At 57.9% G+C, this 23,297-nt stretch overlaps 2 protein-coding genes across 3 annotated transcripts in view; one reads left to right on the top strand and one right to left on the bottom strand.

The window, feature by feature from the left end:
• Window positions 1–3,472: 3,472 nt before the first annotated feature.
• F2RL3 (F2R like thrombin or trypsin receptor 3) lies at window positions 3,473–6,251 on the top strand. Its single transcript, XM_082453380.1, has 2 exons — window positions 3,473–3,611; window positions 3,907–6,251. The coding sequence occupies exons 1-2, from the start codon at window positions 3,503–3,505 to the stop codon at window positions 4,938–4,940; spliced, it is 1,143 nt and encodes a 380-aa protein (XP_082309506.1). The 5' UTR covers window positions 3,473–3,502; the 3' UTR covers window positions 4,941–6,251.
• A 298-nt stretch (window positions 6,252–6,549) lies between these two features.
• CPAMD8 (C3 and PZP like alpha-2-macroglobulin domain containing 8) overlaps window positions 6,550–23,297 on the bottom strand; it is a 98,465-nt gene continuing 81,717 nt past the window's right edge. Inside the window, exons 28-42 of one of the 2 annotated variants that reach the window (XM_082453351.1) lie at window positions 22,356–22,512; window positions 22,151–22,225; window positions 18,952–19,117; window positions 17,383–17,469; window positions 17,155–17,291; window positions 16,598–16,753; window positions 16,423–16,485; window positions 15,519–15,700; window positions 13,670–13,757; window positions 12,801–12,875; window positions 12,023–12,128; window positions 11,824–11,934; window positions 10,334–10,543; window positions 9,905–10,016; window positions 6,550–7,575 (exon numbers count right to left, since the gene is read on the bottom strand). In XM_082453351.1, coding sequence (XP_082309477.1) covers window positions 7,554–7,575; window positions 9,905–10,016; window positions 10,334–10,543; window positions 11,824–11,934; window positions 12,023–12,128; window positions 12,801–12,875; window positions 13,670–13,757; window positions 15,519–15,700; window positions 16,423–16,485; window positions 16,598–16,753; window positions 17,155–17,291; window positions 17,383–17,469; window positions 18,952–19,117; window positions 22,151–22,225; window positions 22,356–22,512 — 1,747 coding nt within the window. In that variant the 3' untranslated portion in view covers window positions 6,550–7,553. Of the gene's footprint in view, window positions 7,576–9,904; window positions 10,017–10,333; window positions 10,544–11,823; window positions 11,935–12,022; window positions 12,129–12,800; window positions 12,876–13,669; window positions 13,785–15,518; window positions 15,701–16,422; window positions 16,486–16,597; window positions 16,754–17,154; window positions 17,292–17,382; window positions 17,470–18,951; window positions 19,118–22,150; window positions 22,226–22,355; window positions 22,513–23,297 lie in introns of both variants that reach the window. The other variant, XM_082453350.1, reaches the window with a different exon arrangement.

Consider the following 23,297-nt stretch of genomic DNA (forward strand, 5'->3'; position numbering starts at 1 on the left):
GTGACTGGGATGAGGTTCCTGGACAAGAGACAGGAGGGAGGGTCTCCGCTGGCCTGAAAGACAGCAGCTCCACGTGGCAGAGGGGGCTCGGCAAATGCGGATGAGGACCTGGGCCCTGCGCCTACCTATGGCTGCTAATAAAGCAGCCCTCATCCTAACCGCCCTGCAGCTCCCCTTCCAGCCTCCTTCAAGTGGTGCGGAGCTGCAGGACCAGGTGGGCTGCCCTCCCCCTCCCTAGCATGGTGGAGGGGGTGGTGTGCCTGTGGTGCTTGGGGCAGCAGTGGAGTTGGGGGGCTCAGGTAGAACATTTACTCTGTTACTAGTGAGGTGTTTGCCTTGCTGGCTCTTTGCAAAATAGAACTAGCGCAATGCACCTGATGTCTTGGCTGAGAATGAGGCTGATTGTCCTAAAAAGCAAGTTGACCTAAAATCAGTCTCAGGAGGCCCGTGGCGGGGGGGAGGGGGTGGGGGTGGGGGGTAGAACTGGTAGGGGTGGGACTGGTGGGGGTGGAACGTGCCCAGAAAGATCCTGCAGGGATGGGGGATGACGAGCATGCAATACCTCCAGCCCTGCCGGAGGCTCTCCAGAACCTTCTCCATGCAGCCCTGTGTGCGGGAGCTCCAGCCCACAGGACAGGTGAGCAGACTCAGATTTGGGGTTCCAGGGATGAAGCATAGGGCCTCTGTGGTTGGGAGGGCTGGACCTCAAACCTTGGTGCCCGGCCAGTGGGGGGGGGTCACAGCACCCACCTCTCGTTCCGGTCCGAGGGTTAATGTCCCTGGCCGCAGGCCGAGGCCCAGCCCGGGAATGAGACGAGATCCGGGCACCCATCTGGCTTCAAAGTACAACATAAAGAAAACACAATTTCCACAAAGATGGCCACCCCAAGAAGCATTGCCTCGGGACTTGAGGGGCTGAGTCATCGGTGACCTCCATCTTCCACTGGAGACGGTGGGGCAGGGAGGGGGCAGCCAGGGAGGATAGGCTTGGGGGAGGGGGCTTGGGGGGTCCAGATGGGGCTGGAGGATGAGGGATCCCAGGACTGGCTTAGGGCTGTTTGCCTTTTTTATCACTTATTTAAATTGTGGTAAAATACACGTAACACAGTTTACCACGCTGACCATTTTAAGCGTACAGTTCAGTGACATAACGTACACCCACGTTGGGAATTCCCTGGCGGTCCAGTGGTTAGGACTCGGCGCTTTCACTGCTGACAACGCGGGTTCGATCCCTGGTTGGGGAACTAGGATCGCGCAAGCCTTGCAGCGCAGCCATAAGTAAATGAGTAAATAAATAAACAAATAAAGTACATCCACGTGGTTGTATAACCATGCCCACCATCCCTCTCCAGACCCTGTTCATCTTCCCAAACTGAAACTCTATCCTCGACTAAACACTAACTCCCCATTCCCCACACCCCTAGCCCCTGGCAACTACCCTTCTGCTTCTTTCGGTCTCTATGCATTTGGCCACTCTAGGGACTTCATATAAGTGGAATCATACAGTATTTGTCCTTTGGTGACTGGCTTATTTCACTCAGCACAGTGTCTTCAAGGTTCATCCATGTTGTAGCCTGTGTCAGAATTTCCTTCCTTTTAAAGCTACTATTATGCCTTTTTGGAAACATGAGTTTTTATGGAAAGTGACGCACGGCACAGAAAATTCCAATAGCACAAAAAAAGCTCACAGAGAAGAGTAGGTGCCCAAGTCCCTCTCCCCGAAGGCAGCTGCCCCCAGTGTCCCCCAGGAGGTATTCACGTAGCTTGTCATCCGATTGGAAACAGCGGCCCTGCACCTCCACGGCTGTTTCCATGGCGGCAGGGGTGAGGGGGGTTTGTTTATGGGCCCCCGCCCCGCTGCCGGAAATTTCCCTGTACAGACGTCTTCCTGAGCGTCTCCCTGTACAGACCCGCCATAAATTCCTAGACACGGAATTCCGGAGTGAAACCACCCTCGTCAGGCTCCAGTCTGCCCTGTGCCTGGCCGGGAAGGGCTGCCGGGCCCAGCTTCCCCTGAGCAGGTTCCCTGCTCGCTCCTGGAGGGCAGCAGGGGGTCCCCACCCCCGTTTTCCTGTGCGCCGAGGGCGTCATCATCATCACTGGTCACGTGTGCTGTGAGGCGTAGGTGTGGGATGAATTCGTCATCGGTGCTGGTGGAAACTGCTCAGAAATGAGGGAGAGGTTCCTGGCTGAGACCCCCTGTCCTGACTGGAGTTCTCCAGGCCTCGATCCCCGCCGACCAACCCTGGGGCTGGGGGGCAGGGACCTCGGCATCTCGGCCTCTGGCTGCACTGACTCTGTCCAGGACTGCTCGGTCATTTCCTGGCTGGTTCCCATGTCCCCGAGTGTGTGGCTAGATTAGGGTTCGCCGTACCAGGACATGGCTGCATCCGACCCCCTCTCCCACCCCTAGTTCATTTCTTCTTCCCTGACCCCCACTGCCCCCTTGGGGTCCACCTGCTCCCAGACATTGCCCCCACCACTGTGGCCCAGCCCTGACCTCACAGAGACCGAGAACCCCCAGTGCAGGGCTCCCCCGGGGTAGGACGGTGTAGCTGCTCTGAGGTCTGGAGAGGGGATCGTATTCAGGAGAGAGGAGTACCCTCCCCTCTGGGTGGGACGTGGAGAGGTCTGAGGGGTGAGGACCCCAAGGGAAGGTGGTTCGGGGGGCTCTCTGGGCTGGCTGGGCCACCTCCCTCTGGCTCACGTATGGCTGTGGCCCCTGGTCACACCTCAGACCCCAGGCTGAGCGTGGGGTCAGGACCAGAGCAGAAGCGGCTTTGAGAACTGGAAATGGGCACCCCCCAGAGGGGGCTGCAGCCACGCTCCCCTAAGGCCCCCAGGACAGCACATGGTCAGCATCGGGAGTCCTGGCTGAGGACCAAGACCTCCCCAGCAGGCTCACAAGGCGTTCCCCTCTCTGCTCCTTACTCTGCGCCTGCCGGGGGTACCTGTGCTGCGGCGTGGGTGAGGCTGCATAAGGCAGGGTGACCTCCACAGAGGGCCAGGGGCATTTGGGGGGTCTGCTCACCTGCTCTGGCCTCTGACTTGGGGTCCTGCCTGCCAGAGCCAGGGGTGGGGTTTGGGAGGAGGGGGCTTCACGAAGGGCCAAGAGTTCCTGATGGAGGGAGGGGAGCGTGGCACAGAGGGCTGGGCTGTCATGAGGACGGGGCCAAGATGTGATTGGCCAGCAAGAAGTGGCCACTTGGCCTACAGAGGCTTCCTAGGCTATACAGGGGCTGCAGCCTGGCACCTCCTCTCCCATCTTACTGGCCCAGCACCTAGACCCCAAGTAACCCCAGCTGCCAGGCCTCCTCAGGCCAGGCTTTGGGCCTCCCACAGGCCCGTGAGGGGCAGGGACTGGTTTATCTCACCCGACCCTGTCCCCTCCTCCGCAGGCACTCAGGAAGCTGGGGGCCGGTGGGGGGGGGGGTCCAGCCAGGCAGGAAGCCTGAGGTCAGCCGGCCACAGCCCAGAGCAGCCGGCACCCAGCACCGGCAGCATGTGGGCTCTCCTGCTGCTGTGGCCCCTAGCGCTGGGGTTCAGCCTGGCTGACACCCAGACCCCCATCATCTACGACGACGACGGGGGCAGCACAGAGAGAGGTGGTGGTGAGTGACCTCGGGCCCTGCCTTGGGACTGGGAGGGCGCCCAGAGCCGGTGAAGGGGAGACAGGGAACGGGGGTGGGGCTTCTCCAGCCCAGCCCTGAGTCCACAGGGCTGGGGGTTTCCATGTCCAGCTCTGTCCCACCAGCCCAGGGGCTCCTGAGAGCTGGGGCTAGGTCTACAGATTCTCAGGGGCAGCGCCATCCAGCCAGGGAACCAGATGAGGGGCTAGGGGTGGGGGGCTGACTCCTGGCCTCTCAGCGCTTCTATCCCCTTTCCCTCCGGGCCTCTCTCCCCCAGATAGCACACCGGGGCCCCACCCGCGCAGCTTCCCTGGCCAGCCCTGTGCCAATGACAGCAACACTCTGGAGGTCCCGGGCAGCTCTCGGGCACTGCTGCTAGGCTGGGTGCCCACGAGACTGGTGCCCGCGCTCTACGGGCTGGCCCTGGCAGTGGGGCTGCCCGCCAATGGCCTGGCGCTGTGGGTGCTGGCCACGCGGGTGCCACGACTGCCCTCCACGGTGCTGCTGATGAACTTGGCGGCGGCTGACCTGCTGCTGGCCCTGGCGCTGCCGCCACGCGTCACCTACCACCTGCGGGGCCAGCGCTGGCCCTTCGGCGAGGCCGTCTGCCGCCTGGACACGGCCGCGCTCTATGGTCACATGTACGGCTCCGTGCTGCTACTGGCCGCCGTCAGCCTGGACCGCTACCTGGCCGTGGTGCACCCGCTGCGGGCCCGCACCCTGCGAGGCCAACGCCTGGCCATCGGGCTCTGTGTCACGGCCTGGCTGGTGGCAGCCGCCCTGGCGCTGCCCCTGGCGCTGCAGCAGCAGACCTTCCGGCTGTCGCGTTCGGACCACGTGCTCTGCCACGACGTGCTGCCCGTCGGTGCCCAGGCCTCCTACTGGCGGCCCGCCTTCATCTGCCTGGCGGTGCTCGGCTGCTTCCTGCCGCTGCTGGCCATGCTGCTGAGTTACGGGGCCACCCTGCGCACGCTGGCGGCCGGCGGCCGGCGTTACGGCCATGCGCTGAGGCTGACCGCACTGGTGCTGACCTCGGCCGTGGCCTTCTTTGCGCCCAGCAACGTGCTGCTGCTCCTGCACTACTCAAACCCGGACCCCGATGCCTGGGGGGATCTGTACGCCGCCTACCTGCCCAGCCTGGCGCTCAGCACCCTCAACAGCTGTGTAGACCCCTTCATCTACTACTACGTGTCGGCCGAGTTCAGGAGCAAGGTGCACGAAGCGATGCTTCGCCGGGCGCCTGGAACTGCCACGGCTTCCAGGGAGGGGTGCAGCCCGGCGACCGGCACCCGGTCCTCCTCGTTTGTGTGACAGCCCCTCCACAGGCCGGACAAACAGGAACGAGGTTGCACTGGGTTGAACAGGGTCCCCTCCCAATTCATGTCCACTGAGAACCTCCAACAGTGAGCTTATTTGGAAATAAGGTGTTTGCAGGTGTAATTAGTTAGGATGAGGTCACACTAGAGTAGGGTGGACCCTAAAAATCCGATGTGACTGGTGTCCTTATAAGAAGAAGACACAGAGACACACAGGGAAGGCCATGTGACCACAGAGGCAGAGATGGGGTGATATGGCCACAAGCCAAGGGACGCCATAGACTGCTGGCAGTCACAAGAAGCCAGGAGACCAGCCTGGGACAGACTCTCCCTCAGAGCCCCCAGAAGGAGCCAACCCTGCCCACACCTTTATCTCAGACTTCTGGCCTCCAGAACTGTCAGAGAATAAATTTCTGTTGTTTTAAGCCACCTGGTACGTGGTACTTGGTTACGGCAGCCCCAGGAAACTAAGACAAGCATTAAATGCAGGTTCCCAGGCCCAGCCAGCTCGCCTGTGTCCGTGTCCAAGGTGTGGACAAGGCGAAGCCGGTGCTGCCTTGGACCCGCTGCAGGACCCCAACCAGGAGGAGGCTCGGGCCCCCTACCCGCTTGCGGCCAAGGCGGCTGGGAGCCCCGTTGGCGGTCCTCGTTCCCAGGATGGGCCTTCGTGTTCTGGGGCATCTCCTGAGCAGTGGAGACCTCTACTCTGCTCCCCAAAGCCTGGTGCAACCCATCACCGGGAGCCACAGGGCTCAGCCTCCTACTGTCACCCTGGCTGCAAGACATCACCTCCTCCTGCTTTCCCATGGTCTCATTCCTCGTCTCAGGTAACTCCCCCACGGACTGGGTGGGTGGAGCGATGCAAGGATTTACGGTGTACACCCAGGGTCACGGGGCTGCAGCTTTGCCGAACCCACCCCCAGCCAGCTGAAGGCTGCTTTGAATCAAGTCAGGGGGGCACCACATGGGGAAGGGCAGCCATAGCCCCAGACACACATGCACACACACCCTGCCGTTCCCCAGCCCAGCAGGCAGCACAGGGCAGTGTCAGGAGCCACCGAGGCATCACCTGTGGGGGAGTACACAAGCCCTCTCCAGAGGCAGACAGGAATGGGTGCCATTCCTGGGCTCCCCATCAAGTTCATATGTCTCTGGTCTGGGAAGGAGTGAGCCGGAAGCCCCAGGACGGGGGACACACACACACACACACACACACACACACACACACATGCACACGCACACACGCACACTCGCCCATGTAAAAGTGAACCTGGGGCCGTGTGAATAAAGTCAACAAAGAATATCATGTCAGTAGCCTGGTGTGATGATGTACTAGAGTCTTCCAAGATGTTACCACTGGGGGAGGCTGGGTAAAGGGTAGCCAGGACCTCTCTGCATTGGTCTGATTTCTTACACGTGCATGGGAATCTATGATTACCCTGGGACGCAAGTGTTCCAAAGCCTCCTCCCCACCCTGCTCTGAAAGGCTGGGCTGTAGATGAAGGAATGGAGGTGAGGGGCCAGAAGGGAGCTGGGCTCCAGCCCTTAGAGCTGCCCCTCAGCCTCCCCTGCCCGCAGGAGGCCCAAGTCTGTCAGGGACTCTATGGAAATGAGCTTTTATTACACCAGCAGCCTCTAAGGCAAGTGGCAACAGGGCCTCGGCAAGGGCACTGTAACCTTGCAGGATGGCAGGGGTCAGGGGCGTGGAAAGTGGCCGGTGCTGCACGACGGGGACCCACAGGCTGGGCAGCCCCCTCAGGGTCTCCGTGCTGTCCAGAGATAAGCAGCGTTGGCTGAAATAAATTACCACCGTGGAGGCGGAAGACAGGAGAATGCAGGAGGGGGAACAGAGAGCCGGGAGGCAGGTCTGAGCACACGGCTTCGGTAGGTCCAGAGCTAGGACACCCTCCCAGGCTGCTAGGAGGGGGACAATCTTCCAGGCAGGGCATTGGAAGATCAGGGGTTCAGAGGTCGAGGTCAGGAAGTGGGAAGTTGAAGGTGCATCGGTCTGGAGCCCAGGACTTTCTCTGCAGAGCCTGGTGCTGTCGAGGCCAAACATTCAGGGACCCCTGGGGTGAGGCAGGGGTGCAGAGACTGTGACAGTTCTGGGACAATTTGGGGTTTGGGTCCAGGGGCTCAGCAGCCCAGGCAGTCATTCTGCAGAAAAGCAGCCTGTTTCATTTCTAAGTTGCTGACGCTACGTCCTTGATTTGGCCAGAGTCATGTCCCCTCAGAAACAGGTGTTTGGCTATGAGTCCTTCCCAGAAATGTCCCTTCTCCGGGGAGCAGAACGTCAGGCTGTGGGAGCTGCTCTGGCCACCCAGCCCAATGGCTGTAGGGTGAGGCGACTGGTACTCCAGCTGCAGCTGGCGAGGTGGCGGGGAGGGGGGTGCCTCCAGCCACCTCGCTGACCATCCTTCCTGTTCAGGTGGGGGCTGAGCCCCCAGGATGCCCACCATCGTCTCTGCTGGTCTGTTTATCGGGTTCGTTTGGAAGCAGGGGTCACCTGGGCAGGGTCCGGCAGCCCCCAGACAGTCAAGTCTCCTGTCAGTGACCCTCTTCCGGTGGGGTGAAATCACAGCCAGATCACGTCTTCCTGCTCGGAGCTTTAGGAAGAGAAGCCGCTCTGACTGATGGAGAGAGAAGCCGAAAAATGCCTGTGGGCTGCCAGGCCTGGCGGGGGCGGGACTGCGGACCATTCCCTAAACCCGCCTCCAAGTGGCTCCACCTGGCTGCCTCCGCCCACTGAGACACGAGCGCCCCACCTGGAGCCGGGGTTGGGAGGGACATGGTCCAGCAAGGCCCTTCAGGACCCTGCCCACCCCCACCAGGCCACAGTGATGGGATGGGACCTTCACTTCTGGTAAGAATGAGCGCAGCTTGCAAGGGACCACTGACCAAATAGAAAACTTATCTGTGGAACTCAATCAGCTATGAGAAGGGAGGAACTATTGATACAACACCATGGATGGACAGCAAGGGAAATCTGTTGAGTGAGAAAAAGCCAATCTCAAAAGGTTACGTACCCCACAATTCTGTTTACAAAGCATCCCTGAAATGGCAAAAGTATAGAGCGGGAGAACAGACGAATGGTTGGGGGGCGGGGGGGAGTGCGGAAATTGAGGTGAGTTTGGCTATAAACCTGCAGCTAAAGGGATCCTTGAGGTGATGGGCTGTCCTGTATCTTGACTGTGGTCATGATTACACAAATCTACACGTGGGGGAAAACTGCAGACTCAATTGCAAACGAGTGCATGTAAAAGTGGTGAAATAGGCGTAAGAGGGGTAGATTGTATTGATGTCAATTTCCTGGTGTTACACTGTAACTCCAGTTCTGGGAGATGTTACCACTGGGGGGAACTGGATGAAGGGCACCTAAGGTCTCTCTGTTATTTCTTCCAACTGCATGTGAACCTATGGTATCTCAAATTTAGAAGTTTAATAAAAATCTTCCCCTCCAAAAGGAAAATAAAAGCAGACCTCTCTCAGAAGACACTGGATAGGGTGGGCAACACTTGGGCGACTTTAAAGTTATACATATGATAATTATACCATGAGAGATGGGAGGGGACAACACATGGACAGAAACGGCTTCAAAGTTGCTACATTTTGCTGAAAGTGGTTACAATACTCCCACCAAGTAGACTGTGAAAAATTTAAAGATGAATAGTCTTATCCCCAGAGTTACCACTAAAAAAATCATGCTAAAACAACAATAACTGAATCAAAATGGAATTCTAAAAGATATTCAAAAGAGGGCATGGAAGGAGAAACACAGGGGGGCAAAACAAAATTAGTACAACAGTAACCCTAAACCCAGCCCTATCAATAATTATATTATATGCAGGTGAACTAAACCCAGTGCCTGGTGCAAGAGGACCCACCCCTAAATCTCTGGGACTTTGGTTGGTGCTGGTGGAAAAGCTTTCCTACTGGGTTTGCTGAGTGGGGATGTAAACCAGCCTTTGCCACCAGCATGGGGTGGAGAGGCCCTTGCCACCCAGGAAGGCAGGGCTCTGAGGTCCACCAGTGCAGCCAGCCTCCAGGACCTGGCACTTACCTGAGCTGATAGATCAACCTGTTGTTTAAACCTCTTGAGTTGAGTTTGCTCAACCCAAAAGATGTGCCTTGTCCAGGAAGTCTGCCCAGCAGCCCCTTCCCAGCCTCACCCCACAGGGCTCTCTGGTCTCCTGACCATTTCCTCCATCCTTCCTTCAGGGGGAACAAAGATTCTCTACCTAACCAAACTCCACTTGGGCTCCTCTGAGCTCTTTTTCACCTCGGTCTCAAATTCTAGGCTTCTGTGTTCATCTCAGCACTGCCCAACTGTAGCAAGAATCTGCTAATATGTCAGTTTAGCCAGAAACCCCCCTCCTCCGTACTGATCGCCCTTGATATCTGATTGGGTTCCTCATTCTCCACCATCCATCCCCCGCCCCCTGTAATGTCTCATCACCCTGGCCTGCCTTCAGCAACAATCAGGTGCAGTCGGTTTAGCTAGACTATCCCCCCTTCACCCCTGATGTTTCCTCCTAGTAACTTTCCATCCACTGACTGCCACCCCCCACTCCTTGGCTATAAATTCCCACTTTTTCTTTTTTTATTATTAGGAGTTGGTTACAATCTTTATCCCCACTGCAAGACTCCATAGTGCTCCCCCTTGAAAAATATATTCCTTGCGTCATGAATAATTTCTTCTTTAATAGGGGTCCCAGGCCCAGTGGGTCTCAGGGACAGGTCTGTCCTGGGTTCCATTCCTTGGGAGGGTTCGCTAAGCTCACCCTACACATACAGGCTGCTCTTCTATGTGTGCTGGGTGGATGGGGGTCAAGGGAGAACGGATCCCCCACCTCATCCCCTGAAACCCTACAGCAGGCTGACCCCCTCCATCAGTCACTCCCACTCCCTGCCAGGTTCCAGGGCCAGTGGAGGGAGGTTGGGGGCGGGCCCAGCTCTCACCTGTCCTCTGTTTCCCCATCCAAGTCCTCATGGCCGGCTGCCACATGCCCAGCGTCCAGGGGACCCAGGTCATAGTCGTAGCTGTACAAAGCAGAGGCTGGTGTCGGCTGCTCTGGAAGGAAGGAGGACTGAGTCGGTAGGGAAGGCACTGGAGGGAGAGGATCTGGATGACCAACAGCCCCGGGGGCCCGAGGGGAGGAGATCTGTGGCCCAGAGCAACAGATAGGAGGTGAGGTCACAAGGTGGGGAAGTGGACACAGAAATCAGAGATGAGGAGACGCAGAAAAGCACAAAGTTGGGGTGGGGCTGGGGAGAGACTGACCAAGACTGAGGAGATGCAAAGGGACCCAGACGCAAAGAGGAGAAGATGGAGCGATACATTCCGGGACAAGGTGGGGTCCCCGAGGCGGGGCGTGGGTGGATCCTCACCAAGGGCACAGCGGCTGGGGGGCGCGGGTTCCAATCTCATGCGTCCGCGGCAGGCAGCCTCCTGGAGGTGGCAGGTGCTGGCGTAGACGACGCCGTCGGAGCCACATACCGGGTCCCCGCTGGTGGCGCAGTCGCGTGCGCAGCCGCAGCGCGTGATCTTCGTCCCCTCCTCCGGGATGGCCGCGGGACCTCCCTCGCCGGGGGACCAGCCTGGCGGGCGAGGTGAAATGGGCAGGGCACCGGGAACTCCACCCCCCAACTTGATCCCAGCCTCCACCTGGGCCTGGGGTCGGGGAGAAGTCCCTGGGGTCCGGACCACACTCCACAGCGTGGAGACAGTTCCTAGGAAGCCCTGAGCCCTGACCTGGTAGAATTTCACACAAGCATTTGCCTAGTGTTTACCAAAATAAAATTTAAAAAGAAAATTTTTATGTTCATTGCAGCTCTACTTACAATAGCCAGGACATGGAAGCAACCTAAGTGTCCATCGACAGATGAATGAATAAAGAAGATGTGGCACATATATACAATGGAATATTACTCAGCCATAAAAAGAAACAAAATTGAGTTATCTGTAGTGAGGTGGATGGACCTAGAGTCTGTCATACAGAGTGAAGTAAGTCAGAAAGAGAAAAACAAATACCGTATGCTAACACATATATATGGAATCTAAATTTAAAAAAAATTGATTCTGAAGAACCTAGGAGCAGGACAGGAATAAAGACACAGACGTAGAGAATGGACTTGAGGATATGGGGAGGTGGAAGGGTAAGCTGGGACGAAGTGAGAGAGTAGCATTGACATATATACACTACCAAATGTAAAATGGATAGCTAGTGGGAAGCAGCCGCATAGCACAGGGAGATCAGCTCGGTGGTTTGTGACCACCTAGAGGGGTGGGATATGGAGGGTGGGAGGGAGGGAGACGCAAGAGGGAAGGGATATGGGGATATATGTACACGTACAGCTGATTCACTTTATTATATAGCAGAAACTAACACACCATTGTAAAGCAATTATATTCCAATAAAGATGTTAATAAATAAATGAAAAAGAAAAAGAAAACTTTTAAGTTAAAAGCAATCTAAACTCATTTCAAGAAGTTTGGAAAATACAGAAAAGGGTCCCGAGGGACCCCTAGCCCGTCCTGTCCTTCGCTGTGGCCGATTGGGGCTACCGGCCTGGGTCCCGACACCCTCTGGCTTGTGGGGAAGGGGAGGCAAGGTCTCTCCTTTGGGCCTCCCACTTCTACACCCGCCCCCTCACACCCCGCTAGGCCCCGCCCCTCCTCACTGCCCACCCCCCGCCCCGCTAAGCCCCGCCTCCTTCTCACTGCCTGCCCTCTCTGCTCAACCCCAAGCCCCTCCGCTCAGGCAGTGCGCCCTTGACCGTGCCGGGTCCTCCTGCCTTTACCATGCTGTACCCTCCTCTGCCGCGGGTGGGGTCGGGGTGGCGGGTGGTCGGAAGGGGCAGTGGCCCCACGCACTTACCAGGGCCCTGGGCCAAGGCACGCTCCACCTCGTTGCACGCAGGCCCCGCGCACAGCTCCCGGGCGAGGGGACTGCGCGAGCTGACGTTGTAGAAGCGCGTGGCCTCGAAGGCTGCGGGACGAGGGGAGAAGGGTGACCAAGTGATGGATGACAGGGTGAGGGACTGAGCTAGAGTTGTGGGTGTTGGGCGCGGACCTACCAGGCTCGTAGTAGTCGTACACGGAGATGGGCAGCGCCGACGTCCTGCCCACGACGTGCTGGCGGAGCGCCCGGAACCTCACGCACGTCAAACACCCGCTGGGGATCTGCGGGGGCAGCGAGCGGGCTCAGGCTCGGCCGGGGCCACTAGGGCCAGAGACTGAGCTCCGGCCTCTGTGCTCTGTGACGCCGCAAAATGTGGGCCCAGAACTGGCTGATTTCGGGATGCCCAGGAGGCGTGAAACAGAAACGTGATCCCATTTTAATTTTGTGGGTCCTTCCATCCCACTTGGGAAAAACATCTCAGCTGGTCTTTCATCCCCCACTCCCCCCATGGCAGGTGCCCTCCCTCCCTGTGTGTGTGTGTGTGTGTGTGTGGACATTCACAAACTTGTGCAACCACTATCCATCTGCAGAATATTTCCATCACCTCAAAAGGAAACCCTATCCCCATTTGCACTCCCCATCCCCCCAACTCCTGGCAACCACCAATCTGCTTTCTGTCTCTTCACTCCGCATGTTTTTGAGGTTCAAACCATCACTGCTTCGTTCCTTTTGATGCCCGAATACTATTCCACACCCCTCCCAACTTTCTGCACCAAAGCAAGCTGGCTAGGGCACAGGGCAGGCAGCCGTGCCAACTCCGCCTGAGTTGACTCTCCCAGTTTCTTTTTCTTGGTATGAGATCATTGCAGGAACCACACCGGGCCATGGCAGCCGTGCCCTCGCCAACGTGGCTGCCGTGGAGGCCTCCACCCCCCACCCCCGGCCAGCAGTACCTCATCAAAGTAGAAGAGCACTCTGCGACCAGCCACCTCGTACCTCTTCAGTGCCACGTGCTTGTCGAGGAGCAGCTGGCAGGGAAGCCAGAGGTCAGCGTCTGCCCGGCCCTTCAGACCCCAATGCTCTCTTCCTCCCCGATCTCCAAGGGCCCAAGGTGGGCTGGACCCGTGAGGAGCCAAGGCCCCGGAGGCTGAGGAGTTTGCCCACGGTCGTCCAGCAAGTCCCCACGGGCCAGGCCAGGGGGTGGAGGTCAGCACCCAGGAGAGGGCATTCAAGGCTGGTTACCACTGTCCCGAGTGCCTGCTTCCCCTTCCCTGCCTGCAGTCTCCCCTGATCGAGCCTCAGTCCCAGGCCGGGCCTCCCTGTGGCCCCCTAGGCGCCCACAGAACCCTGCCACCTGCTCCTGCCTCACCTGCACCATTCAAACCCCCTCCCCCAGGACAGGCCCTACTTTCCTGTCCCTCCCCACACTGCAGACATCCTCAGGTAAGGCTGCTCCGCCCCCTTTGTGACCCTCTTCCCCTCCCTCCCCCAAAAGGGGGCCGGTCTCCCTTTAAGTTGAGGATGGTGGCAAATCTCTCCCTGGTATCCCAGATCATCCCCAAAGCGCAGGCAGGTTCGTTGAAGCCTTCCTCTGCCACATGGATAACAGCACAGGTGGCCCACTGAATGACACCTACTGGGAAAGCCCCCACCCCTCCCCACCTGCCCCTCAGCAGATGGCCAGCCCCCAAACACCAACTCTGCCCAGAAAGACAAAAGCAAAAACCAAAACCCATTTTATGAAGGGCTGGGAATTTGCAACCTGGGCAGGGCCACCAGCCAGAGACCCCGACCCGAGCCCCGCCCAGCAGGGCCACCTCACCTGCTCCAGGCTCTCAACGTCCGCCCGGAACCCCGACAGCAGGGGCACCTCCAGGACCGCCATGTTGGAGGAGCCTGTGTGCATCCACCTTCCGATGAGGGGAGACAGGGAGGCCCTTGAACGCAAGCCCCGCCGTGGAATTCATGGACCCCTCTGACCCCGCAACCCCCGAGCCTGCCTGCCTGGCAGCCCATCTGCACAGACACCCTTGGCTGGGTCATCGGTCAGCCCATTTCACAGCTAAGGCACTGAGACCGTAAAGAAAAGGCCTTGCCGAGGGTTCTGGGCCTGACCCAGGTCTAGCGACTCTGGGCTGTGTTCTGACCCAAACTCCATGCTGTGCCCCCAGTGTGGGGAGCTGCTCCGTGGGGCCGAGGGAGTCCAGGCCACTGGGGGAGACCCGGTCACTCTCCAGTGCCAGCCCTCAGTTTCCCCTTCTGTGACATGGGGGTGGGGGTAAATATGGCCTCTGGGGCCTGCTATGTGCCAGGTCCTCCCTGTGCTGGGTGCTGGTGACAGGGAGGTTGACATTGAGGGAGGAACCTGCAGACTGTGGCCCAAGGGGACGGGGTGGCCACAGCTCCTGGGGCAGGCGGGGGAGGCTTCCTGCAGGGGTGAGGCCTGAGAGATGCTACATCCGGGTGGCACACAGTAGGGTTGTTTTCTTAACACATCTGAGGGAGGAACAGAGATGCCCCAGCAGGCCTGCCGGGGCCAGACAGTTGGGCCAATCCAGCTGCTTCTCGCTCCCCCGCCTGATTAGACGGTGATCACAGCCCTGCTTAGTGGAACCATCCTGAGTCTCACTGTGGAGCAGGAAACACAGCTAGAGGTTTGGGAAGCCACTCAACCAGGGCTCCCGGGCTCGGACCAAGTTGGGCTTGTTCTTCAGAACTTCCTAAGATGGGAGCCTTGGACATGTGAGGGCTGAGGGTCAAGGTTAAAGAAGGTGTGTGGGCAGCTCTGATGGGCTTCAGGTGCCATAGCTTCCAACCACCTTTGGGGTCCGCCATCGTTGCCATGGTAATGAGCATCCTTTGTGGGCAGCTGCGTGCACCCACCACCGAGGACCCTCTGTGGCCTGGTCCTAGGGTCACACCTGGGGCTGGTGGGTCGCACAGGGGCCACAAACAGCCATCCCACCCAGCCCCACCTGTCACTGGGGTTTGCTGCACCCATTCAGAAGCACTTCCATTTCTTTCATGTCAAAAATCATTTGGAGTGTAAGCTTCTGATTGCAAAGGCATCCATTTCGAAGACATCCATCTCGAATAAAGACACTGGCAGCTGTATGACACAACTACTAGCAAAACAACCAGAAGAAGAATCAGGCTGCCCCCACCCACGAAGGTCCCTCTTTCAGGAAGCCCTGGGTAACCTAGATGACGGACCACTTGGGTCACCCTGCCTTCCCCTTCCAGCACCCTAATTCCTGCTCTTAAATTCGCCAATAAAGAGTGAATCCACAAAAATGTAGGCAACCCCCCTCGGACCCCAATATAGGCAGAACCTCAGGTCCGTGCCTTCTCTCTGTCTCTCTACCTGTGACCTCGCTGTGTGACACTCGGGAGGGTCATGTACCCTCCAGGACCTGTGAGTAAGAAATCTTGTTCTTCAAAGTTCCCTGATGGGTGTTGCTGAGGTGTGTCTTGTGATCAGACCAAGGACCACAAGGGCTGGTCCAGCCACAGCTTTGGCTCGAGTCGGTGAAATGTCTGTGGGGCTCCCACAGGTAGTAGAGGCCCAGATGGATGCCCGAGGCGTTCCTAGCCGAGAGCGTCACTATGTAATACGCCGTCCACCGGTGGACGCCGGTGGCGGTGCCAGCCAGCGGGGCAGGAGGGCTCACCTGGTGCACACCTCCAGGGTCACCGGGTACTCCTGCCGATGCTGGTCGGCTGCTGGGTCGTCATCGTCAGCCGAGGAGGCAGGCGCAGGGGGCCGCCGCTCGGCCTCGGGCTCCTGGAGGTTCACAAGCAGCTGGAAGGACGGCTTGGCCACCGGGTCGGGCACATTGTAGGTAACGTCGATCTGGGGGGGTGGGAGGACAGAGGCTGAGGGGACAGGGGAGTGGGGAGGGGAGAGGCAAGGGCAGGGCAAGTGGGGGACAGCCAGAACGACGACAGTGGTGACATCAACAACAGTTCTGGGCACTACGGTCATTCCATTTCGCCCTGATGGTGTAGGTACGACCATCATCCCATTTTTCCACATTTCAAGCCCAGGTCTGTCTGCCTCTCAGGCTCTCTCTCCTATCCACTGTGTTGTCTGGGCTCCCACTTTCCAGATGGAGAAGCTGAGAATGCGAGGGTCTCCTGGCAGACTCGCCCTCTGACCGCTGGCCAGAGCCTAGGAGGCCAGCCTGTCTCCGCCCAGAGTGTGACTAAAGCCTGAGCCTGGTGACTGAGGGGTCGTGGGGAGCGCCAGGCTGGGCATCTCCGTTCAGGCCCTGGCAGTGAGAATAACAAGTCCCACCCTGGGGGGTGAAGGGAGGGGTCTGCTTAAGGTCAGAGACCAGCGGAACGAGGATCAGATGGAGCTTCTGGGGGGACTCCATCCTCAAGGGGACACATTGCCATCTGCCTTGGGTCCTGCCTTGGGCAGAGTGGATGGCATTTCAGGGGGCTGACAGGCTGCCCTGGGGTGGCTCTCACACACACATCCACCCCACTCAACCTGGCCCAACACGGAGCTCCCTCCCGCCCGCCCCTCCAGGGGTGCCCTGGAAGCGCCCCCTCTCCCCGCAGCCTCACCTGCATCAGGCAGCAGCCTTCGCCCTTGGCGCTCACAAACAGCCCTGTGGGGAGGCTGGGGATCTGGGGAGAGAAGATGCCGTGGTTTCCCCCGCAGACACACGTGGACAGACAGGCAGCAGGGAAGGGCCGCCGTCGCTGCCCACCCCCCGACCCTGGTCCGGGGAACACGCACCGCCGCCATCTGCAGAAGCTTCTGGTTGGCCCTGTGCAGCTCGAAGGTCTCCTGGTAGTCCAAGTTGGTGGAGGCCAGGGAGACAGTGAGGTTGATGCCGCCCGCGTAAGACAAGATGGCATACTCTGCCAAGGCCTGCAGAGCCACGCAGGTGTCCTAGGGACAGAGCAGGAGGCTGAGGTCGGCCCCAGGAGCAGGAGGTCTGGCCCACACTGCGGGCGCCACGGACCCTCTCTGGATACCAGCGACCCGTGAAGCTGGCACAGAGAGCACTGGGTGTCCGGTGTAGATACCCACAGGGCTGGGGGTCCCAGCCAGCTGGGGAGCATCTCCACGGAGGCTGGGGCTGGGTCCCTGTCCCAGAGCCAGGCACATCTGTCCCTCGGCCCCATCCTCCTGCCCTCTCTTGGACATCAGGCCCCCAGGGGCTGCGGGCCAGGAGCCGTCCTGAGACTTGAAGCAGCCACTGGCTTCCTACCTGGCTCTTGAGTCCCCAAGCCTGAGCCGCAGTAACCCCGCTCAGACCCGAGCCCCTCTTTTGGCCCTTCCTGGCTCACCTGAGTGGAGGAGAAGCCCCCAAGGGCGTTCCGCTGCTGGGACAGCCACTTCACCACAGGCAGGGCAGTGGCCACATCTCCCAGGAGCGTGTAGGTCAGCAGGGCATAGGCTGTCATTTCCACCTCGGCCGAGACCACTGCAACGGAAGAGGCCAGCTGGGGCCCTTTTGACACTGGGACCCAGGACCTGGTGCCCGCAGCAGGCACCGCGGGTGGGGTGGCCAGTACCTGTCTGATAGACCCCGTCACCGAAGCTCAGGAACGCATCCTTGTCCACATCCCGGGAACCCGTCGGGCTCCAGTGGGTCACCCCATCTGTAAGGCCAGAACAGGTCAGGGGCCACAACCCCTCTTGGCACTCAGCCTGGCAACCCATGCTGAGTGTCAGCGCATGTGGTCTCAAGAAGAGACATCAGGCGGCTGGGCCCCAGGGGAAGAGGGTACCAGGGGAAGATGGCTGGGACAGGAAGGGTCTTGGGGCTACATCTCAGATCTGCAACTACAGCGACAAACCCAGCCCCTCCTGCACCGTTGGCAGACATCACCAATCCCTGGCTGCTTTTCTGTACCCCGGCAGACATCACTAATCAATGGCCTCCCTCCTGGCTGCGGCCCTGAGGCTGGCCCCAGTCTACCCCACTTGGGGACCAGGAAGCCACTCCGTACTTGCAAAGGCTCCAAAGATTCTGAGCTCATGTGTGGGATAAAAAGCCCTCAAACCATTGAGAAATCAGCACTCCCTGCCTCAGATCTTGAGCAGTTAGTCCTAAATTGACACCGCCATCCAACTGGATGGTTTTAGAATTTTGCTTTGTAAGTTTTTTTTTTTTTTCTTCTTCTTCTTCTTCTTAAGCAGTGAAAGCAATTCTTCAGGTGACATCTTAAGCAGAGAAGTTGGATGGAATCCCAGCGCAGCTCCTGGGAAAGCCCAGGGGTTGGGGGGAAGGAGACTGAGTTTGGGGACCTTCCGAGAAGTCACAGCTCAGTGACTGGGGCTCCCCAAACACAACGGGGAGTCATTTTGTAGATGGGGAGACTGACACTCCAAGATGGAAAAGGCTTTCCGAGGCTCACCCAGTGGCGGGGGGAAGCGTGGGAGCCGGCTGCAGCCCTCCCCTGCCTCCCAGCACCCTGCCCAGGGATGGTTTCCACGAAGCCTGGGGGATCCTCTACCGGGGATCTCTGAGCACTGTTTTCCCTGGTGGGGGCGGGGTGGCATCCCCTACTTCACAGGGGAAGAAAATGATGCTCAAGCTCAAGCCACTTCATCAAATGAAGCCACTAGTAGATGCAATAATGAATAATAAATGAGTAAAAAAACCAGAGTGAGGGACTTCCCTGGTGGCCCAGTGGTTAAGAATCCGCCTGCCAATGCAGGGGGCACGGGTTGGATCCCTGGTCCAGGAGGATCCCACATGCCGCGGAGCAACTAAGCCCATGTGCCACAACTACTGAGCCCGCGCTCTAGAGCCCCTGTGCCACAACTACTAAAGCCCGCGCGCCTAGAGCCCGTGCTCTGCAACAAGAGAAGCCACTGCAATGAGAAGCCCGCTCACCGCGACGAAGAGTAGCCCCCGCTCGCCACAAGTAGAGAAAACCGCATGCAGCAACGAAGACCCAACGCAGCCAGAAATAAAATAAAATAATGTAAAAAATAAATTTATAAAAAAAAAAACCAACAGAGTGAGCAAAGGATGCCTCCTTAGTTCCATGCACGTGTTCATGAGCTGTTTACTGGGGCCCACAGTGGGCTGGTCCCACACTGTGTCCGCTGGGGTGGCAGGCAGGGGCACCTACCCTGGGTGATGGCCAGGCTGCGGAGCTTTCGCAGAGCGGCGGGGGCTGCAGGGCTGCGGAGCAGGGTCAGCGCGTAGGCGGTCAGGGCACTGCTGTAGGGGTCCACAGCCAGGGGCGCGCCGGACTCCAGGAAGTGCCTGGCTTTGGCAATGGCACCCCTCTCCTCCTGCGGGGTGCAGCGGGGGGTGGGAATTGGAGCCCTGGGAGGCTGCTCTGCCTTCACCCCACCCACCACGCTCCCGAAGGTTCTCAGGAGATGCCTTGGGAAAGCACTGGATGGCTTGCAGCCCCTCACTTTGTATCCTTCTGGTGCCCCACTGACTGCAGCCTCAGCTTTTAAAGCCCCATTCCCTTTCTTTTATGTTGGTGCCATGTTTTCCAAATGAAGTCTGAGCACGACAAATCAATTCAGAGACACTCTGGGGGAAGCAGGCAGACCCCTGGCCGCCCCGCCCCATCCCACTCTATCACTAGGCTGGCTTCTAAGACCCCCAGCTCAGGCCCACCTCATCCTCCAGGCCTTGCTTCAATTGTCACCTCTTCCAGGAAGCCCACCAACCCTCATCATGCCTGACCCACAGTGTGAGCGGCTGGAGGACAGAAACCAAGTCCATTGTCCAGTGATGGGCTTAGTTCAGAGAAGCTGCCCAATAATATAGGTTAAATGGAAAAAGGAGTGATTCAAAGCATTCGGGAATTTAGCAAATGAGCAATGGTGCTCCTGTGGGCACCGGTGGAGCCATGGAGTTAAGATAACTCTGCTTTGGTGATTGTTAAGATTGCAGAAAGAATGCTCTCCCAAAGCTTTCCATCTTCAGATCAGGATAAAGCATGGGAACCTCCCTTACGGCACGTTGTTAAGACGTACCATCTCCCTCCCGGGGCATGTATCAGGGACGACAGAGCAAATTAACTGGACCCCAAGCCTGAGCCACATAAGCCCAGAGCCTGGGGTGGGGGTGGCTGGACGCTTTTGCAGAGGTAGCACTGATATCCTTATAAGAAGAGAGGATGAAGAGACACAGAAAATAGGCCGTGGAAAGACAGGCAGAGATTGGAGTGATGCAGTCACAAGCCAAGGAATGCTGGGAGTTCCCAGAAGCTGAAAGAGGCTAGGAAGCATCCTCCCCTAGACCTCCAGGGGAGCCATGGCCCTGCCCACACACTGACTTCAGACCTTGGCCTCCAGAACTGTGAGAGAATAAACTCCCGTTGTTTAAAGCCACTGTTTGTGGTACGTTGTTACAAATGCCACAGGACACGAGTCCAGGGGCCTTTATTCAGCCTAAGACACAGGGGCCTTCACATTCTTGAGTTCAGGAAGAAACACTTGGTTCAGCTCTAGAAAAGTCTGATAAGGTCAGAATGACCTAAATGTCGATTTTACCTAAACAAAAAGCAGAACCAGAGGATGGAGGAGAGGCCCACCTTGGGAACGCCAAGGAGCCTGGGTTCCTCAGTCTCAGGTGCAGGCAGGGAGGAGGCACCCACGAGGCCTGCATCCGCGGAATCCCTTGGTCCCAGGCCAACCAAGTTGGTTGGTCTTCCTAGAGGCAGGGTGTATGAGTCTGCTGGGGCTGCGTAACAAAGTACCACAAATTGGGTGGCTTAAAAAAGTAGAAATTTCTTGTCTCGTGGATCTGGAGGCCAGAAGTCCAATATCAAGGTGTTAGCAGGGCTGGTTCCTTCTGAGGGCCATGAGGAAAGGATCTGTTCCAGGCCTCTCTCTTGGCTTGTAACTAGCCATCTTCTCCCTTTATCTTCACATCATCTTCCCTCTGTGCTGGTCTCTGTGTCCTAATGTCCCCCTTTGCCAAGGATGCCAGTCATAGTGGATTAGTACCCACCCTAAAGGCTACATTTTAACGTGACTACCTCTTTAAAGGCCCTGTCTCTAAATACAATCACATTCTGAAGCCTTGGGGCTGTTATGTACCGAATGTCTGTGTCTCCCCGCACCCCCACAAATTTATATGTTAAAGCCCTAACCTCCAATATGATGGTGTTAGGAAGGGGTGCCTTTGGGAGGTGATTAGGTTTAGATGAGGCCAAGAGGGTGGGACCTCTATAATCAATGAGGCTGCTTATAAGAAGACAAAGAGACACCAGAGTGATCTCTCTCTCAATCTCTCTCCCAACCCCATCCCACCTCTCTCCATGGTCACGCACCAAGAAAAGGCCACGTGAGGACACGGAAAGAAGATGGCTGTCTACAAGCCAGGAAGAGACCCCTCATTAAGAACTGAATCAGAAAAAAAAAAAAAAAAAGAACTAAATCGACCAGAACCTTGACCTTGGACTTTCCAGTCTCTAGAACCATAAGAAATAAATGTCTCTTGTTGAAGTCCCCCAGTCTGTGGTATTTTGTGATGGCAGCCTGAGCTGACTAAGATGGGGGTTGGGATTTCAGGATATGAATTTTGGGGGCGACACAATTCAGCCCCTTAACACAGGGCAAGCAAGGGGCTCTCTGGGCAAAGCGTGTGGGATGTGGAGGGTCTTAGCTCACACCAAAGCCTAGACACAGTCAAATCGGGATTGTGAGGCTGAACATTCTGAGAAGTGCCACAATTCACAATTCATCACCAGAGGATTTAGAATTGACACAGGTATTAGGAATGGTGGAATCCCTACCCCAGCGGCTGAGATCCTTCTAAAGCTCTCACTGCCGGGGACATGCCACACCTATCTGGGACAGCCTCACAGAAGTGCCGATGGCCCTTGAGTTCCTTGGGACGTCTAAGCCCTGCTGGGTCTAGTACCGTCCCTGAAGGTTCTAGACTCTTCCCCGCAAAAGCATTCATGAGTCCAACATTTCGTACAGGGCTCCCTGAAGCCAGCCCGTGGGTCCCTGGCCAGGAACCTGATTGGGCCCAAAATGATTCTCCGAATGGGCCTGGGGGCTGTAGACAGTCCTGCGAGGGCTCGTACTCAGGATACAACCACCCCTACCCCACTCTCCCACACGCCTGTCCCCCGTGATTACTGCTGGAATCTCTCACACCTCTGCTCAGGCCACAAGAAGTTGGATGTTCTGTGACCATTGAAAAGCATCAAAAAGTCTCATTAATGAGCAGAAGGGGGGCAGCAAGGAATAAATAGAAGCTGAAGATGGCCAGAAGATGGCCAACCTGGCCTGCAGGGGGAAACTGTCCGCTCGCTCCTCCAGCCCGGCATCTCCCGGGCCCTCTGCGCTTACCTCCGAGGCCGGGCCCATCTCCAGGAGCGCAGCCACCACGTAGGCTGTCAGCGGGACTGTGCCGTGGATCCCACCCTGTAAGAGGATTTGTAGGTTTCATCCCAAGCCAGAGGGGACAGCCCCCTGCCCCCACCGGGCCCAGACAACAGCGGGGAGCGGCCAGGGCAAGGCCCAGACCCCAGGGGGAGGCTGGGAGGCTGCCGACCTGGATGTCCTTGTTCAGAATCCTGCCCACCGCCGGGAAGGAGCCGTCTGCCCGCTGCTGCTGGACAATCCAGCCCTTGGCGGCTGCCAGCTCCTGAGGGTCAATGAAGATAAAGCTGCGCGCCTGGGCGAAGGACTTCAGGACAAAGGCTGTGAGCCTGAAACAGGATGAGGTGGGGGCTGGGAGAGCCATGGGCTGGGGAGTTGCAAAACTGAGTCACCTCCCATGTGCCCCACCAGGGACTGTGGCACGCTCCCCACATCACCCAAGACTCTGCAAGACAGGAGGGTCCTGCCTGCCCTCGCAGGGCTGTTGTGAGCACTTGACGGAAGTGTGTGGGCACCCAGCTGGACCTGATGATGGAGCCCAGCCTCCCCGTTTGCTCCCCCCCACCCACAGAAGCACCCGGGTCTGCTCCTTGCCTGGCACTCAAGGCCTTTTTGTGAGCTGGTCCAGTCCCACCAACCCACCCCCACCCCCGCCATGTGCAGAAAACCTTCCTTGTTGCTCCTCCATAACCACTCCCCAAGAGATCCCAGGTCTTGCTGAGAGATCCCAGGAAAAACCGGCAACCAGGTACACTGGACACTTGGGCTCCTCTATAGCCCTAGCCAGCCACAGCCATGGGCTTTCCAGTCCCCAGACCTGCAAATGGCTTTGGAATGGGCACATGAGGTGATGCTGGGAGCAGCTGCAGCCATTTTGCCACCACGAGGAGAGCAGCCGCTGTGCCAAGGATGGCCACAGGGACCAAGGGAAAGAACCAGGAACCCCAATGGATTGTGGGGCTGCCAGACTGGCCAATCCTGGAGCCTCCCCAGCTCTATGGTGTGAGCAGATGTTCAGAATTGCTTTTTCAGCCAGTTTTCTTTTGTTTGCAGCTGAAAACATCCCACCAACCCACTAGCTTCAGTTACTCAGTTACCCAGGCCCTGGATGCAC

The sequence above is a fragment of the Balaenoptera physalus genome (assembly GCF_965194825.1).
Source record: "Balaenoptera physalus genome assembly, chromosome: 3".
NCBI lineage: Eukaryota > Metazoa > Chordata > Mammalia > Artiodactyla > Balaenopteridae > Balaenoptera > Balaenoptera physalus.

Bases quoted from the DNA above. Each gene is read 5' to 3' on its own strand.
- F2RL3 (XM_082453380.1), top strand. From the start codon at position 3,503: ATGTGGGCTCTCCTGCTGCTGTGGCCCCTAGCGCTGGGGTTCAGCCTG. The intron at 3,612-3,906 runs GTGAGTGACCTC...TCTCTCCCCCAG, and splicing joins CAGCACAGAGAGAGGTGGTG to ATAGCACACCGGGGCCCCAC.